This window comes from Melanostigma gelatinosum, assembly GCF_949748355.1.
Source record: "Melanostigma gelatinosum genome assembly, chromosome: 18".
Lineage (NCBI taxonomy): Eukaryota > Metazoa > Chordata > Actinopteri > Perciformes > Zoarcidae > Melanostigma > Melanostigma gelatinosum.
Window position 1 is genome coordinate 14630213 of NC_136651.1, and position 19595 is coordinate 14649807.

The window sequence follows — 19595 nt, forward strand, 5'->3', positions numbered from 1 at the left end:
GCTGTTCGTGTGGCGTGAGGTCTTGGTCCTGATGGACTTCAGCCTCCTGCCAGATGGAAGGGGCACGAACAGTTTGTGTCCAGGGTGAGAGGGGTCGGCTGCAATCCTTGTTCGCTTCAGCGTTCTTGAAGCGAACAAGTAAGTTAATCACACTGTATAACTTTTACAGCAAATCTGTAAGTTATTCAGTTGTTAACAGCTAAATGAATTAAATGCTGTGAATTAGAGTCAAATACGCTGATGTGTGACATATAGATTCTGTATGCATTATGAAAACATCAAAGGCACATTTATTTTCTTATATTGTCATGAAGTATAAAAAAAGATCTACCAAACTGAGGTTAAAAGAAAGTTTGCATTGAAACAAAGTAAAACATAAACAAAAAGAAAAGATTAATAATTTAAAAAAAGAATGATCCAAAGACCCCCTCACTAATAGTAGGTTGCTGGGAAACTTAAAGCTTAATTTCCTGTTGCTGCTTGATATTAGCAAACACTGCTAACCGGAAATAACCGTGAACTCATTTTGACCGGTTACATTTTGTAAAGCACACTGATGTGCATGTTATGAATGAAGTATCTTACAATGTTTATTGTACAGAGAAAACCCACAGTGATTACAATTTTACATTGGAAGCTGAATAACTCAGCAGTTACAGTACACGTCCTCCACACCTTTAGCGTCCTCGGGCAGCCCCCAGCGGCCTCTGTTTTCAGCAATATAACATTGATTCCCTGCATCAATTCTTTTCAGCTCCATAAATGAGTGCCATAACACTTGTGGTACTATGTCTTTAACACACCAACAAATATAAAAACGCATTTGGGGAAGTTTTTCCCCCCAATATTGTACATTTTTGGGGAAACGGGCTGTAAATTGCTGATCCCAGTATGAAATAGCAAAATTGGCCTACAAGCCATGTCATGAAATCAGAAAGAATGTATTTTTTACAGCAAAGAAATTCACATTTGTCACAGATACATTTACACTCTGTTCAGTTGTTAACAACCTCTATCCTGAATTTGGATAAGGAATTTATATACAAATGAAAAAGCACAATTAAGAAACTGTTAAAAAAACTGCAGAAACTTCAGGAATAGCAACAGAGGAAGGAATATTCCTCCAGGATGGTCAGTTATGCAATACATAAGTGTCATACACTGTATGTACAGAATAGACATAAGTAATAGTTTTCAAATAAAATGCAGACAAAACATAATCACAGTACAAAGTAGCAACATTAAGAGTGCCTGGGATATGGAATAACAGCATGAAACTTCAACAGAACTAAAGAATAGCAAGGTTACAACATACCACAGAGAACTTAACATTAACTAAATGTAGCGTTTATACAGTTTGGTTGACACGTTTTGTCAAGATAAGGATGGTGATAACATATGTTTTTATTACTGTCAACAAATGCCAAAAAACAACAATGAACTGATCCTACTAACAAGCATTGTACGTGTCTCCAAAGCCTGATAAAGTTCTGTGCCATAAAGCTCCATTGTTGTCCAAAAAATATTAAAAACACACACACACACGCACACACACACACGCACGCACGCGCACACACACACACACACACACACACACACACACACACGCACACACACACACACACACACACACAGTTTTCTATCACAAATGTCAAATACTTTTCCTTTTGAACCATACATTCTTGGGATCCACTTAATCTTTCAGTCAATCTCACTTGCAGCATCTTAGTCGCCATGGATACCAAGCGCCTCTGCAAAGATGTGAGGTGCCAAAGCAAATGCTCTATAAACTCCCGAATACACAAACACACACATGTCTAACAAGCTTATCGTGACTACTGACTCAAAGTGTATATGTTTAGATCTGTGCTTTACGTTTGTGTAATCGTGTGTGTGTGTGTGTGTGTGTGTGTGTTTGTGTGTGTGTGTGATGTAGGCATGCTTTAGTGAATTCACATTTGATCATGCATGTGTCCCTTTCAGGGTCAAAGTTTCTACCACCACAACCTGTTCCCATGGAGACATGAGAGTGGATTCAGCGTGCCATGGATCTCTGGGCTTCAGGGCCTCTTGTTGAATAAGAATCAAAAAAAGATACTGGACAGAAGAAGAACTGGAGAAACTGCAGATGTATACGACAAAAGTACACAGAGGTATGTTTTGTATTTGGTCAACAATAAGGTTACAACTTGAACACGAACCATGAATGTAACATGCAGCTTTGCCCCACAACATATATTAATGCCAATTGCTTTTACTTCTCACATGTCCTGCACAATCTGCCTTTTTGTATCATATCCTACATATCCTTTGGGTTTGGTTGAATCAACCCTTTAACATCCATGTCTACACCACACAACAACGTTGTCTACACCACAAGGAAGTTACCAATGGACGGCGGATTCATTTGCAGGCCACTCCTGAAAGGATCATCTTCCTGTGCCTGACAAGAGTATGCATTCGGGAATTGTGGTAAACCTGTAATCAGCAGCTGCCTCAGCAGTAGTGATGTGGTGATGGGGGCCGCAGTCATACGGTATATTACAGACCATAAATACAATCAACCTATGGGACTGTGAGTTTACAGCCATGCTGGGAGTTCTAAGAGGCTATATTTAACATTTGGCTTTGAGGAAATGCTAAAGTCACCATGCTAACAATCACATCGCTAACATGCTGATGTTTAGCGGTATGGTGACCATGGTCACCATCCAAGTTTAGCGTGTTAGCATGCTAACATTTTCTACAAATAGCACTAAAGCTGAGGTCTGATGGGAAGTCATTGGATTTGCAGGTCAAAAACCTAAGTATTGGACAGGCACCAGCAACTGAGCTGCAAAGACAAGCCAACGAACTGCACAAACTGAGGAAAACAGGTGAGGACAATAACTGGCACTGAATGAATATTAAGCCAAGGGGGACACCTGGTGGGGAAAAACACTCAGGACAAAGAAGCCCAACCACACTGAAGGCCAGGAGTGGAGGCAAATAGCCCTGACATTTCCCCTTTGCTGAGAGGCTGCAAGGACACGCCTTCCATAAAACAGGGGGGAAAAACAAAGACCTACATAAAGAATAATATCCGTTTTACCAACTAAAAACATTTCTAATTGTTTGATTGTGATACTTGTAATTGTGGAGCCTACTTTCAGCTAAATGTGTTGTCTTGGACCACTTTTATGTCCCATACTCTTCCCTTCACATAAACATGCTGCCTCACTGAAACGGCTCCTCTTCCCGGAATGATTGTGAGCGCAATCACCCCTCCCCCCCTTCCTGCTGTCCAACACAGCCAGTCCAACAGTCCAGATACTTCCTGCTTCCTGCCCCTTTCGCAGATCTGCCAGTGTACATATGAGTGCAACACGTTGTAAAGTGACGCACCATTCACTGCAGATCAGCAAGGAGCTGTAAAGAAAGGGAACTAAGCTTCGGTTTGGACCAGCTCTATCTTATAGGAGAAAGTGAAACTATTTCACATTCCATGTCTCTTCGGGGTGAAATGGCGCAGCAACAAAATCTGATGGATCGGAAAAAACTCTGCTGTTCCATCTGTCTGGATCTCCTGAAGGATCCAGTGACTATTCCCTGTGGGCACAGCTACTGCATGAGCTGTATTAAAAGCAACTGGGATGGGGAAGATGAGAAGGAAATCCACAGCTGTCCTCAGTGTAGACAGACCTTTAAACCGAGGCCTGCGCTGGTGAAAAACACCATGTTGGCAGATTTAGTGGAGGAACTGAGGAAGACGGGACTCCAAGTTGCTCTGGCTGATCACTGCTACGCCGGACCTGAAGATGTGGGATGTGATTTCTGCTCTGGGAGAAAGCTGAGAGCTCTCAAGTCCTGTCTGCAGTGTCTGGTCTCTTACTGTGAGCAGCACATCCAGCCTCACTACGAGTCCCCAGCCTTTGAAAAGCACAAGCTGGTCAACCCTTCCCAGAAGCTCCAGAAGAACATCTGCTCTCATCATGGTGAAGTGATGAAGATTTTCTGCCGCACCGATCAGCAGTGTATCTGTATTATGTGCTCCAGGGATGAACATAAAGACCACGACACGGTCTTGGCCTCAACAGAAAGGACCGAGAGGCAGGGAGAGCTCGGAACAAGTCGACAAAGAATCCAGCAGAGAATCCAGAGCCGAGAGAAAGACGTGAAGGCGCTCCAGCGGCAGTTGGAGGCCATCAATCACTCCGCTGACAAAGTTGCGAAGAACAGCGAGAAAATCTTCACTGGGCTGGTGCATCTTTGTAAGAGTAGAAGCTCTGATGTGAAGCAGCAGATCAGATCCCGACAGAAAACCGAAGTCAGTCGGGCTATGGAGCTTCAGGAGAAGCTGCAGCAGGAGATCACCGAATTGAGGAGGAGAGACGCTGAGCTGAAGCAGCTCTCACGCACAGAGGACCACGCCCGGTTTCTACAGAACTACCCCGCACTGTCATGCCTTAGTGAAGCTCCAAACTCGCCCAACAAAAACATCCGCCCTCTGCACTACTTTGAGGATGTGACGAAGGTTGTGTCAGAGGCCAGAGAAAAGCTGCAAGGCATTCTGAGTGACGCGTGGACCAAGATCTCAGAGCCTGAGGTGGCTGTTTTACGGCCACAACCAGAGCCCGAGACCAGAGCGGAATTCTTACAATACTCATGTCAAATCACACTGGATCCAAACACAGCAAACGCACGGCTGTTATTATCGGAGGGGAACAGAAAAGCAACAGTGACGAGTGAACAGTTGTATTTAAATCATGGAGACAGATTTACCGACATGTTTCAGGTTCTGAGCAGAGAGAGTGTGAGCGGCCGCCATTACTGGGAGGTAGAGAGGAGCGAATGTGAAGTTTCAGTGGCGGTCACGTACGAGGATATCAGCAGAACAGGATATGAAAGTGGTTTTGGAAATGATGACAAGTCTTGGGCATTAGAGTGTTTCAGCAACAGCTATGAGTTCAGACATAACGGTTTAAAAACTTTTATCTCAGGCCCTCAGTCCTCCAGAGTAGGAGTGTACCTGGACCACACGGCAGGTATCCTGTGTTTCTACAGCGTCTCCGCAACCATGACTCTCCTCCACAGAGTCCAGACCAGATTCACTCAGCCACACTATCAGGGACTTGGTGTTTTCGCTTCACACGGAAACGGATCTGCTGCTGTGTTCTCTGAGCTTGAGTAGAAAGAAGTTAGGAGGCTGACTGTATGCTTTATTTTTTGAGTCAGGAACTGTGAACTATGATTGTATAACCATTGCCTGAACAGAAGGATGTGCAAATACATCTTTCATCAGATATTTTAGTTTTTTTGGCTCATGACCTTCTTCAGAGAAGTTTGGCAATGTTTACTGCAGCTGCTCGTCTTCCTTTGGGAAGCCAAAATAAGGGAACATTTTGTATTCATGAGTAATGGAAGTGTTAAAAACAATCTGGTGGCTGTCTTTCTTTGCCATGTTTGCTTATGAAATGTGGATTGAGTCCCAGCACATTTGAATTATGAAGAAGAAAAACAATCACCAATGATTTATGTTTGCATTTACAGTCAGTCAAGAAGACACAGTTAGAGTAAAGGTGTGATTTGTTCCAATGTTTGCAGAAACTCACTCCAATCAATGAAGGTTCAGAGTTGCGATCTTTCCTCACACTAAACATTTATATTTTTTACTCTATTCTAAAAAAGTATTAGCCACAAAATATGTAGCTGAAGAGCATTTACAGCAGAGCAAAGCCATAGTGCGCTTTATGTAAATCATTTTTGTTTACAGTTGCAATGTAATTTTTTTTTATGTGAACGATTGTACTTTGACATTTGATTGAAGACAATTTATTTGGTTTTTTTTTACATAAAAATGCATTGTAATCATTGTGTACAATTATGATGAAAATCACTTTGCAAATAAACTTAGTATTGTCAAATTGGCGTCTTTGACCATGATGTTCATTCTTGGATTGCGTTAAAAAAAACATTGACTGGCTGCCTCGAGTTCAAGTGTTGTTGTACCTTAAGTACACTTTTAAAGTGTTACAATTTACTGAAATACTTAATTAGCTTTTTTATCTCTACTTCATTCATTTTAACAATTAATGATAATATTGAGCTGCCAAATAAGTGCTTTTGATACTTGAATGAATTATTTCATTGAATTATGTTTGACGTATTATTTGGATTGATTGATTGTAACCAATGCCTATTTATTCATATATTAAATTTGAATCACAGTGGAAACAAAAATAACCTATTTCACCAACATAACCTCATGATAAAGGTGTTTAATAACACATGACGTGCTACTAGTACTACTACTACTGCACTTCAAAAACTGACTTTACTGTTACTACTACTACTACTACTTATTCTACTACTACTACTGTTATATTAAATACTACTACCACTACTACAGCTATTACTACGACTACTGATACTACTACTTCTACTACTTCTTCTAATTACTGATACTTCGGCCACAGACCACATCGTCCTGACCGCAAGTTGGCCAAATGTGGCTGGACGTGGCTGAACGAAACATCCAAAAGAATGCTCCATGTTTTGATATGAACACATCGTGTCGATATACGTTAACACATGTTTTGGAAGTGCTACGTTAGTAAATCGTAGCATGTACGTGTTTGATACTCAACTATCGGTGAACTCACTTCAGATTACTCAGCAGGACATCACGTGTATATTTACTTTCATAAAATGTGTGTGAAAGTCAGCAGAAATGAGTTTATATTAGTTTGAGACAAATTGCACAACCAGTGTCTTGTCCTCTTCTCCACAGAGCAGGCGATGTAGATGTACATCTGAAACCATTTAAAAACCTGCACAGTCCAACAACACCACAACTTACAGCCTCACATGAAAATACGTTTCATGAAGATAATACTATTATAATGATTCCTGCGGTACTCTTGTTCATTCCTATTGTGTAATAGCTAGTGAGGGCCGATTGCGTGGCCCCCAAAAGTGATCACTGCAACGCTCCCTCTGGTCTCCGAGATCAGCGGCGACACGTCGAACTTACCGATCACTTAGTGTGAAGCGCGGACCGAGGCGGAACCAAACGCACCGTCAACAGAACGACGCGTCTTCCTACGGGCGGCGCATGAAGACCTGAAGTAGCACAAACAATAAGTGGGTCAGCTGCCTGCATTACATACAGCCAGAGAAAGTAAAGACAGGTGTTACTGCTGCTTCCAGGAGAGGCACACAGGCCAAGATGAGGGATTACAGGCAGAAATCCCATCACAGCAACGTGAGACATGATGAGACTGGCTGTCATGGCAACATTTGAGGAGGAGGAAGTTACACAGGCAGGACATGTGGGAATGCAGCTAAATCTCCTGTGCAGACGTCTTGTCCTCGGTAACGCTTGTACGGGGGACGTTCCTTTAATGTCCTCACCTGATGGTTGAAGACGATGCATTAGCTTCTGAGCACGAGAGCATTGTTTTTGCTTCGTGACATCAATGTATTGGTCTCATGTTCCCCACATTTTACTTTGGAGCCCCAGTGGCCTAATGGATAAGGCACTGGCCTAAGTCAGGGATTGTGGGTTCGAGTCCCATCTGGGGTGATTTGAAGCAGAGTGATGCAGGGAAAGTGTGCTGGACCCATGACGACCCTCCTCTGCTAACTGTGTTTTAACGTCTCTTTCACTGCATTCTGACTGACACAGTCTTGGACATTAAACCAACAACTGTAGTCACTCTGAATAGATAAAAGAAATGATCCACCCAAAGGCAATGATCTAAAATCAATGTGCGGCTTCTTGACAACATTGCTTCCTGACATCAATTCATGTACCCCATATTTTCATATTTTCAGCGCTTTTGCCTTGTTTGATCCTTGATGTCTGTTCTGTTCATTGTTTCTAAAGGCACTGCCCCCCACAACAGACTGTAGGTAGAGATACAGACACTAACGGGGTCAGTACACCCCCGTATGTACTGTCTATATTAATATGTAAACACTATAGAGAGTGAGACACATAGGGGGGGGGTGTACTGTCTATATTAATATGTAAACACTACAGAGGGTGAGACACATTGGTGGATACTTTCTCTGTAGTGACTAGTGTCACTACAGACGCTTAAGCATGATGGGGAAATATATTAGTTCCTTGGCATCAACACAAAATAAAAGAAACCTTCAAAGGTCGAAAGTTTGATCAATTCAGTATTAAGGGACATTATAGGTGGCGCTCTTGCCCTGCAGGATTCCAACCGCAATTGATCCCCAAAGCCACCAGGTTAGATGCTCCTACCTGTGTGAGCACCATCAGGATGCTGAGCAGCAGCAGGCAGAGGGGCAGGTCATGGTGAGGTCGACCCAGGTCTGTCAGCACTGCACAGGAAATGGCCACCAAGCCCACCAGGATATCCGCCACTGACAATAATACCTACACAGAGTAAAACACACTTTTGGTCCTTTAGATATCTGCTCGTAGTTTTCCTCAAACCACAGGTTCGTATGTCATGATAAGACATTTTAGATGGGGTCGAAACAGGTTTCCTCACCAGGAAGTAATTGGTGACAGTGCGGAGTGTTTTGTTGCTGCTGACGGCCAGACAGACCAGGAAGTTGCCGATGATGGCCAGCTCTGCGATGACGAGCTCGTGGCGATGTAAAGCCCCCTCATGCGGGGTTGGTATCCGTACGGCATCTCTGCCGTACAGCTGCCCAGAGTCACGTTCAAGAGAGACAGAGACTCCAGTCATGGAAACCTGGAGATAAGGAAAGAAAAGGAAACAAAACTTGAAAAAATAAGCGTGTTAACTATTTGTAAAGAAAATCGAATGCAAGAAGAGTACAACTCTCCCACTTCCTTTATGTATTATTTGTTTCCATAGTGATTACACAGACTGAGGAGGAGAAGAAAACACATGAATGGAGAGAGGAACAGTGGTTGTTATTAAGCGCAGCATGTGGCCTTTGTGCTGACCAACTGACCGGTGAAATTTGTTCCTGGAAAGGGACAAAAACAATGACACACACACACACTCGCAGACCCAAAGTGTTCACTATTTACACACACTGATAGGGATTCAAACCTGCTGCTCGTTGCCGTGCCCACATGTTAATAGATGGATTGTAAATGAACGGCAACAGTTTCAAATCAGCCATACGTAACTTATTAGAGACTTTACACAAATGATTGCTGTGCTTATGTTATGGTTATTATTGTTTTGTTTGAATCAGATGTTGCCTTCCATCACAGTAGAAGTACTTCGATTATTACGTCTGATAACTTCTACTAGCACAGTAGAAGTTATCAGACGTTGCCTACTATCACAGTAGAAGGTATTCGATTATTACATCTGATAACTTCTACTAGCACAGTAGAAGTTATCAGACGTTGCCTACTATCACAGTAGAAGGTATTCGATTATTACATCTGATAACTTCTACTAGCACAGTAGAAGTTATCAGACGTTGCCTACTATCACAGTAGAAGGTATTCGATTATTACATCTGATAAGATAAGATAAGATACTTTATTGTCCCGAAGGAAATTTGTCTTGGAAACATACATACAGTGTACAGTGTCTGCTGTTAAAAAACAATACAATACAAATAACATATTGCATACATAACTTCTACGAGCACAGTAGAAGGTATTAGATTATTACATCTGATAACTTCTACTATCACAGTAGAAGTTATCAGACATTGCCTAGTATCACAGTAGAAGGTATTAGATTATTACATCTGATAACTTCTACTAGCACAGTAGAAGTTATCAGACATTGCCTAGTATCACAATAGAAGGTATTCGATTATTACATCTGATAACTTCTACTAGCACAGTAGAAGTTATTAGACGTTGGCTACTATCACAGTAGAAGGTATTCGATTATTACATCTGATAAGATAAGATAAGATACTTTATTGTCCCGAAGGTAATTTGTCTTGGAAACATACATACAGTGTACAGTGTCTGCTGTTAAAAAACAATACAATACAAATAACATATTGCATACATAACTTCTACGAGCACAGTAGAAGGTATTAGATTATTACATCTGATAACTTCTACTAGCACAGTAGAAGTTATCAGACATTGCCTAGTATCACAGTAGAAGGTATTAGATTATTACATCTGATAACTTCTACTAGCACAGTAGAAGTTATCAGACATTGCCTAGTATCACAATAGAAGGTATTAGATTATTACATCTGATAACTTCTACTAGCACAGTAGAAGTTATCAGACATTGCCTAGTATCACAATAGAAGGTATTAGATTATTACATCTGATAACTTCTACTAGCACAGTAGAAGTTATCAGACATTGCCTAGTATCACAGTAGAAGGTATTAGATTATTACATCTGATAACTTCTACTCGCACAGTAGAAGTTATCAGATGGTGCCTAGTATCACAGTAGAAGGTATTAGATTATTACATCTGATAACTTCTACTAGCACAGTAGAAGTTATCAGATGGTGCCTACTATCACAGTAGACATCACACAGACTCAAGCCTTCTAGCTGTGAGGTCTCACTTTGGACCTCTGAGGTGGCCCTGAGAGGACCGGAGCTCTTTATTGCGTTCATCCTGGATGAAAATACAACCACCAAGCGTCCCAATATCCTGGCTCTTCACTTCGAGCGATGCCCGGATTAATTACAGGCTCTTCACTTGCAGCGATGCCTGGATTAATTACAGGCTCTTCACTTGGAGCCATGCCCGGACTAATTACAGGCTCTTCACTTGCAGCGATGCCTGGATTAATTACAGGCTCTTCACTTGGAGCGATAACGGAGAGGGCAGAGTTGACACATGGGGCTGCAACCTCTTTATGGATGAAGTCTTCCCGAACCTCTGAAAAGCTCTGTGTGTCATCCGGACTGGACTTCATCTGGTTCTCATTTCTTCCCCTGAGAGGGCTGGCAGCACATCTGTCCGTCTCCTCTGTCTGTGATGTGTCTGGTCTATCCATGGAGATTGTTTCCCGAACCTTCTTTCCACATCTGAATAAATTGCAGATGGTGTCCCATATTTTGGGTCGTGTCAGGTGATATTTGACAGAGGAGGCAATGTAGTTCCCAAGTTCTCGTTCCTCTAATTCCATGGACAACCGCACCTTTTTTGAACCTCCAAACTTCTTACACAGTTTCTTGAAAATGACCTTGTCCAGTTTTTCTAATGTTTTGAGATCAAAATCGTCATCCTGGACTTCGATCCACATTCTTTCAAACAGACGCATCGTGATGGCCCCAAACAGAGGCAGAGTGATGGGTTCTGCAGTGGTACAGTTGTGATTTGGTTTTTTGAAAATCCGCGAAACCAGCGCCATCACGAATGAATGAAATGACCTTTTCTTTAGTGCTTCCTGTGTTGTTGCACCTGGCCAAGGTTCAGCATATGTGTCCCAAAATGCTGAGCTAGTTGTTGAATCAGAACCTTCGTTCTTTAGTTCCTCCTGTGCTGTGGCACCTGGACAAGGTTTAGAAAGTGTGTCCTCATGTACTGAGCCAGCTATTGAAGGTTCGCTAGGGCTGACAGCACATCTGTTCATCCCCTCTGACTGTGATGTGTCTGGTCTATCCATGGAGATTGTTTCAACCTCCTGAGAGATTTCCTTTTTTGCCAGATCACACTTAACACCTGTCATTTCAATGATCTTAATCATTAGATCCTTCATTTTCTCAACGATAAAGTCAATATGTTCAACCTTCCATGCCATGGGTGGTGTGGGCAAATATTTGACGAAAATACCTCCAAAGACGTCCAGTTTAAACATTGGATTGTCTGGAAAGTGTACATTGAACTGTGGCTTAAAAGAGAATTCAGTTATTTCTTTCAGACCTAGAAAGGTCTTGTAATATTTGTAAACATGTTCAAACTCAGCTACATGACCCTCGAGATATTTAAAATACTCACTGAGCATTTCAAGTTCCTCACTTGCACTTATTTCTAGTCTATCCATGGAGATTGTTTCAACCTCCTGAGAGATTTCCTTTTTTGCCAGATCACACTTAACACCTGTCATTTCAATGATCTTAATCATTAGATCCTTCATTTTCTCAACGATAAAGTCAATATGTTCAACCTTCCATGCCATGGGTGGTGTGGGCAAATATTTGACGAAAATATCTCCAAAGACGTCCAGTTTAAACCCTGGACGGTCTGGAAAGTGTACATTGAACTGTGGCTTAAAAGAGAAGTCAGTTATTTCTTTCAGACCTAGAGCTCTCTTGCAATATTTGTAAACATGTTCAAACTCAGCTACATGACCCTCGAGATATTTAAAATAGTCACTGAGCATTTCAAGTTCCTCACTTGCAGGATGAATTATTTCTAGTCTATCCATGGAGATTGTTTCAACCTCCTGAGAGATTTCCTTTTTTGCCAGATCACACTCAACACCGTTCATTTCAATGATCTTAATCATTAGATCCTTCATTTTCTCAACGATAAAGTCAATATGTTCAACCTTCCATACCATGCGTGGTGTGGCCAAACATTTGTTGAAAATATCTCCAAAGATGTCCATTTTAAACCCTGGATGGTCTGGAAAGTGTACATTTAACTGTGGCTTAAAAGATAATTCAGTTATTTCTTTCAGACCTAGAGAGGTCTTGTAATATTTGTAAACATGTTCAAACTCAGCTACATGACCCTCGAGATATTTAAAATAGTCACTGAGCATTTCAAGTTCCTCACTTGCAGGATGAATTATTTCTAGTCTATCCATGGAGATTGTTTCAACCTCCTGAGAGATTTCCTTTTTTGCCAGATCACACTTAACACCTGTCATTTCAATGATCTTAATCATTAGATCCTTCATTTTCTCAACGATAAAGTCAATATGTTCAACCTTCCATACCATGCGTGGTGTGGCCGAACATTTGTTGAAAATATCTCCAAAGATGTCCATTTTAAACCCTGGATGGTCTGGAAAGTGTACATTTAACTGTGGCTTAAAAGATAATTCAGGTATTTCTTTCAGACCTAGAGAGGTCTTGTAATATTTGTAAACATGTTCAAACTCAGCTACATGACCCTCGAGATATTTAAAATACTCACTGAGCATTTCAAGTTCCTCACTTGCAGGATGAATTATTTCTAGTCTATCCATGGTTTCGTTCAAATCTTCAATGCAGTAAAGTTTTCACTGAAGGTATCTGCTCTGAGTGTAGAAAACTATTCTGGCTGTAGGGTAACTATTCAATGTCTAGATAAAGACATCAATCACGTGACACAACAAAGGCTTCTGTTTCGAACCGTTGTGCGTCATAGGGTTCTGTTTCGAACCGTTGTGACGTCAGAGGGTTCTGTTTCGAGCCGTTGTGACGTCACATGGGCTGCAAATTCCTGCTTCACGAGGCTTGACAGGATTCTTCTTCGTGGGTATTCTTCTTCTTCTTATTCTTCTTCTGCTTTTCATTTCCTGGTAGCTTGGATGCCGTGAGACACGATGCTGCCCCCTATAGTTCAGTGTTGTTGTACTGCAATCCCACTGATGTAAACATGTCAAAATGTTGTAAAAATTGAAAAGAAACTTCAGTCTTCAAAAGACTCACGAAGAAGAATCCTGTCAAGCCTCGTGAAGCGGGAATTTGCAGCCCACCATCATGGACTGGTAAACTATATTTGAAACATGAACCGTTAGCTTGGTATTTAGCCCGCTAGTGCTGCTACTTTGCTGTGGTGGCTATGAACGAAACCGTTCATAATCAATGCTGATGCTAATCAGGCTAAATGCTGATTTGTGTACTGTTGACATGTTTTAACCAGCGACAAACACGTGGTTCTCGGTCAGTTATTGGGGATAATATATATATGTATTATATGTTATTGATTAAACAAAGTTTAAATTAAATTATCGCCGTTGAATAAACTAATAACAAACAGCTGTTTCTTGTTGTTAGTACAGTTGGTATTACTGTCTCTATCAGTGAGTACTTTCAGCTGTTAATAGTTATGGTATGTCAGCTGTTAATAGTTATGTTATATATTAGTGACGTTACTTAAGTGCATTTACTGTTGTACAATTTTGAGGTACTTGTACTTCCATTTTCTGCTACTGTATGCTTCTAACGTTTCTCCACTACTCTTCAAAGGGAAATATCGTAGTTTTTTACAGATTATTCATTAAAAAATATAAATTAACAAATACATTATGATGTGTTATTATAGTTTAAGATACTCAGCAGTATTCTTTAAAAGTAGCTCCACCTTTAGCTGCAACATTAAAGTGATGAACACATTATTGCATTAAAATAACTACTTCTTTGGCGAGTCGAGTATCCCCAAATGATTTCAAGCAGGACATTTTCACTAAAACATATTGTTGTCAGAAGTATTTTGCACAGGATGTTCAGATTTGGGTTGTTTTGTCAAATAACACTTGTTAGATTGGATTAATAAACTCTTGTTTGTCTCCTAAACGTGTTCAGGACGTCACCGCTGGGTGATCTACACCACAGAGATGAACGGAAAGAACACCATGTAGCAGGTGGACGGCAGCATGGCTCTAGCTGATGTTACGAGCAGTTTGGTATAGAATCAGTACGACAATGACCATTTGGGCTAAAACGCGATCTACCTTAGACGTATTTGTAGTCGACTGTACTGTCTTGACAAGTGGATTAAACATTATTTAATAAACTACTGCTGCTTCCTCTCTTACTTGTGAGGGTTTTATTGTGAAAACAGATTCATGAAAAGCATGCAGACCTTAAAACAACATGTCTGTGATGTGAAGGGATTATTTTATTCTATTTATCGACACTTCTAGTAAAAAAAATCCCTTATAATAAAAACACAAATATATAGTTTCCTTCTTTAAAAAAGGCTCAGTTCCTTCAAAAAAAACTGGTCGATTTAGTTCTTGTCAAACACACTTCATGTTTTGTATTGATGAGCTTCATGCAGATCCAAACGTTAAAGTGCTTCAACATTGACTCTGAGATCCTGTAGCTGCCGACTCATACATGTAACCACAGGCGTCCTCAGTGTTAGCCAATTCATCAACAAACAAACCAAAATACTACATATACTAAACAACAACATAATTAAACTAAACAAATAACTGACAAAAAAAGCTATTGAGGTGTGTAATGTTTCTGTAGTGTAGTTATGCGCCAGATGAACAACGACTTGATGTACTGCAACAGGCTTTTTACATACAGCCAGAGAAAGTAAAGACAGGTGTTACTGCTGCTTCCAGGAGAGGCACACAGGCCAAGATGAGGGATTACAGGCAGAAATCCCATCACAGCAACGTGAGACATGATGAGACTGGCTGTCATGGCAACATTTGAGGAGGAGGAAGTTACACAGGCAGGACATGTGGGAATGCAGCTAAATCTCCTGTGCAGACGTCTTGTCCTCGGTAACGCTTGTACGGGGGACGTTCCTTTAATGTCCTCACCTGATGGTTGAAGACGATGCATTAGCTTCTGAGCACGAGAGCATTGTTTTTGCTTCGTGACATCAATGTATTGGTCTCATGTTCCCCACATTTTACTTTGGAGCCCCAGTGGCCTAATGGATAAGGCACTGGCCTAAGTCAGGGATTGTGGGTTCGAGTCCCATCTGGGGTGATTTGAAGCAGAGTGATGCAGGGAAAGTGTGCTGGACCCATGACGACCCTCCTCTGCTAACTGTGTTTTAACGTCTCTTTCACTGCATTCTGACTGACACAGTCTTGGACATTAAACCAACAACTGTAGTCACTCTGAATAGATAAAAGAAATGATCCACCCAAAGGCAATGATCTAAAATCAATGTGCGGCTTCTTGACAACATTGCTTCCTGACATCAATTCATGTACCCCATATTTTCATATTTTCAGCGCTTTTGCCTTGTTTGATCCTTGATGTCTGTTCTGTTCATTGTTTCTAAAGGCACTGCCCCCCACAACAGACTGTAGGTAGAGATACAGACACTAACGGGGTCAGTACACCCCCGTATGTACTGTCTATATTAATATGTAAACACTATAGAGAGTGAGACACATAGGGGGGGGTGTACTGTCTATATTAATATGTAAACACTACAGAGGGTGAGACACATTGGTGGATACTTTCTCTGTAGTGACTAGTGTCACTACAGACGCTTAAGCATGATGGGGAAATATATTAGTTCCTTGGCATCAACACAAAATAAAAGAAACCTTCAAAGGTCGAAAGTTTGATCAATTCAGTATTAAGGGACATTATAGGTGGCGCTCTTGCCCTGCAGGATTCCAACCGCAATTGATCCCCAAAGCCACCAGGTTAGATGCTCCTACCTGTGTGAGCACCATCAGGATGCTGAGCAGCAGCAGGCAGAGGGGCAGGTCATGGTGAGGTCGACCCAGGTCTGTCAGCACTGCACAGGAAATGGCCACCAAGCCCACCAGGATATCCGCCACTGACAATAATACCTACACAGAGTAAAACACACTTTTGGTCCTTTAGATATCTGCTCGTAGTTTTCCTCAAACCACAGGTTCGTATGTCATGATAAGACATTTTAGATGGGGTCGAAACAGGTTTCCTCACCAGGAAGTAATTGGTGACAGTGCGGAGTGTTTTGTTGCTGCTGACGGCCAGACAGACCAGGAAGTTGCCGATGATGGCCAGCTCTGCGATGACGAGCTCGTGGCGATGTAAAGCCCCCTCATGCGGGGTTGGTATCCGTACGGCATCTCTGCCGTACAGCTGCCCAGAGTCACGTTCAAGAGAGACAGAGACTCCAGTCATGGAAAACCTGGAGATAAGGAAAGAAAAGGAAACAAAACTTGAAAAAATAAGCGTGTTAACTATTTGTAAAGAAAATCGAATGCAAGAAGAGTACAACTCTCCCACTTCCTTTATGTATTATTTGTTTCCATAGTGATTACACAGACTGAGGAGGAGAAGAAAACACATGAATGGAGAGAGGAACAGTGGTTGTTATTAAGCGCAGCATGTGGCCTTTGTGCTGACCAACTGACCGGTGAAATTTGTTCTTGGAAAGGGACAAAAACAATGACACACACACACACACTCGCAGACCCAAAGTGTTCACTATTTACACACACTGATAGGGATTCAAACCTGCTGCTCGTTGCCGTGCCCACATGTTAATAGATGGATTGTAAATGAACGGCAACAGTTTCAAATCAGCCATACGTAACTTATTAGAGACTTTACACAAATGATTGCTGTGCTTATGTTATGGTTATTATTGTTTTGTTTGAATCAGATGTTGCCTTCCATCACAGTAGAAGTACTTCGATTATTACATCTGATATCTTCTACTAGCACAGTAGAAGTTATCAGACGTTGCCTACTATCACAGTAGAAGGTATTCGATTATTACATCTGATAACTTCTACTAGCACAGTAGAAGTTATCAGACGTTGCCTACTATCACAGTAGAAGGTATTCGATTATTACATCTGATAACTTCTACTAGCACAGTAGAAGTTATCAGACGTTGCCTACTATCACAGTAGAAGGTATTCGATTATTACATCTGATAAGATAAGATAAGATACTTTATTGTCCCGAAGGAAATTTGTCTTGGAAACATACATACAGTGTACAGTGTCTGCTGTTAAAAAACAATACAATACAAATAACATATTGCATACATAACTTCTACGAGCACAGTAGAAGGTATTAGATTATTACATCTGATAACTTCTACTATCACAGTAGAAGTTATCAGACATTGCCTAGTATCACAGTAGAAGGTATTAGATTATTACATCTGATAACTTCTACTAGCACAGTAGAAGTTATCAGACATTGCCTAGTATCACAATAGAAGGTATTCGATTATTACATCTGATAACTTCTACTAGCACAGTAGAAGTTATTAGACGTTGGCTACTATCACAGTAGAAGGTATTCGATTATTACATCTGATAAGATAAGATAAGATACTTTATTGTCCCGAAGGTAATTTGTCTTGGAAACATACATACAGTGTACAGTGTCTGCTGTTAAAAAACAATACAATACAAATAACATATTGCATACATAACTTCTACGAGCACAGTAGAAGGTATTAGATTATTACATCTGATAACTTCTACTAGCACAGTAGAAGTTATCAGACATTGCCTAGTATCACAGTAGAAGGTATTAGATTATTACATCTGATAACTTCTACTAGCACAGTAGAAGTTATCAGACATTGCCTAGTATCACAATAGAAGGTATTAGATTATTACATCTGATAACTTCTACTAGCACAGTAGAAGTTATCAGACATTGCCTAGTATCACAATAGAAGGTATTAGATTATTACATCTGATAACTTCTACTAGCACAGTAGAAGTTATCAGACATTGCCTAGTATCACAATAGAAGGTATTAGATTATTACATCTGATAACTTCTACTAGCACAGTAGAAGTTATCAGACATTGCCTAGTATCACAATAGAAGGTATTAGATTATTACATCTGATAACTTCTACTAGCACAGTAGAAGTTATCAGACATTGCCTAGTATCACAATAGAAGGTATTAGATTATTACATCTGATAACTTCTACTAGCACAGTAGAAGTTATCAGACATTGCCTAGTATCACAGTAGAAGGTATTAGATTATTACATCTGATAACTTCTACTCGCACAGTAGAAGTTATCAGATGGTGCCTAGTATCACAGTAGAAGGTATTAGATTATTACATCTGATAACTTCTACTAGCACAGTAGAAGTTATCAGACATTGCCTAGTATCACAGTAGAAGGTATTAGATTATTACATCTGATAACTTCTACTCGCACAGTAGAAGTTATCAGATGGTGCCTAGTATCACAGTAGAAGGTATTAGATTATTACATCTGATAACTTCTACTCGCACAGTAGAAGTTATCAGATGGTGCCTAGTATCACAGTAGAAGGTATTAGATTATTACATCTGATAACTTCTACTAGCACAGTAGAAGTTATCAGATGGTGCCTAGTATCACAATAGAAGGTATTAGATTATTACATCTATACATCTGATAACTTCTACTCGCACAGTAGAAGTTATCAGATGGTGCCTAGTATCACAGTAGAAGGTATTAGATTATTACATCTGATAACTTCTACTAGCACAGTAGAAGTTATCAGATGGTGCCTACTATCACAGTAGACATCACACAGACTCAAGCCTTCTAGCTGTGAGGTCTCACTTTGGACCTCTGAGGTGGCCCTGAGAGGACCGGAGCTCTTTATTGCGTTCATCCTGGATGAAAATACAACCACCAAGCGTCCCAATATCCTGGCTCTTCACTTCGAGCGATGCCTGGATTAATTACAGGCTCTTCACTTGGAGCCATGCCCGGACTAATTACAGGCTCTTCACTTGCAGCGATGCCTGGATTAATTACAGGCTCTTCACTTGCAGCGATGCCCGGATTAATTCCAGGCTCTTCACTTGGAGCGATAACGGAGAGGGCAGAGTTGACACATGGGGCTGCAACCTCTTTATGGATGAAGTCTTCCCGAACCTCTGAAAAGCTCTGTGTGTCATCCGGACTGGACTTCATCTGGTTCTCATTTCTTCCCCTGAGAGGGCTGGCAGCACATCTGTCCGTCTCCTCTGTCTGTGATGTGTCTGGTCTATCCATGGAGATTGTTTCCCGAACCTTCTTTCCACATCTGAATAAATTGCAGATGGTGTCC

General features: G+C 41.0%; 1 protein-coding gene across 1 annotated transcript; it reads left to right on the forward strand.

The window, feature by feature from the left end:
- Positions 1 to 3502: 3502 nt before the first annotated feature.
- LOC306792341 (tripartite motif-containing protein 16-like) lies at positions 3503 to 5170 on the forward strand (the record flags this gene model as incomplete). The annotated part of the gene is made up of 1 exon (XM_079289413.1): positions 3503 to 5170. One exon carries the CDS (start codon positions 3503 to 3505, stop codon positions 5168 to 5170), a length of 1668 nt encoding a protein of 555 aa, XP_079145539.1.
- Between the last annotated feature and the right edge of the window lie 14425 nt (positions 5171 to 19595).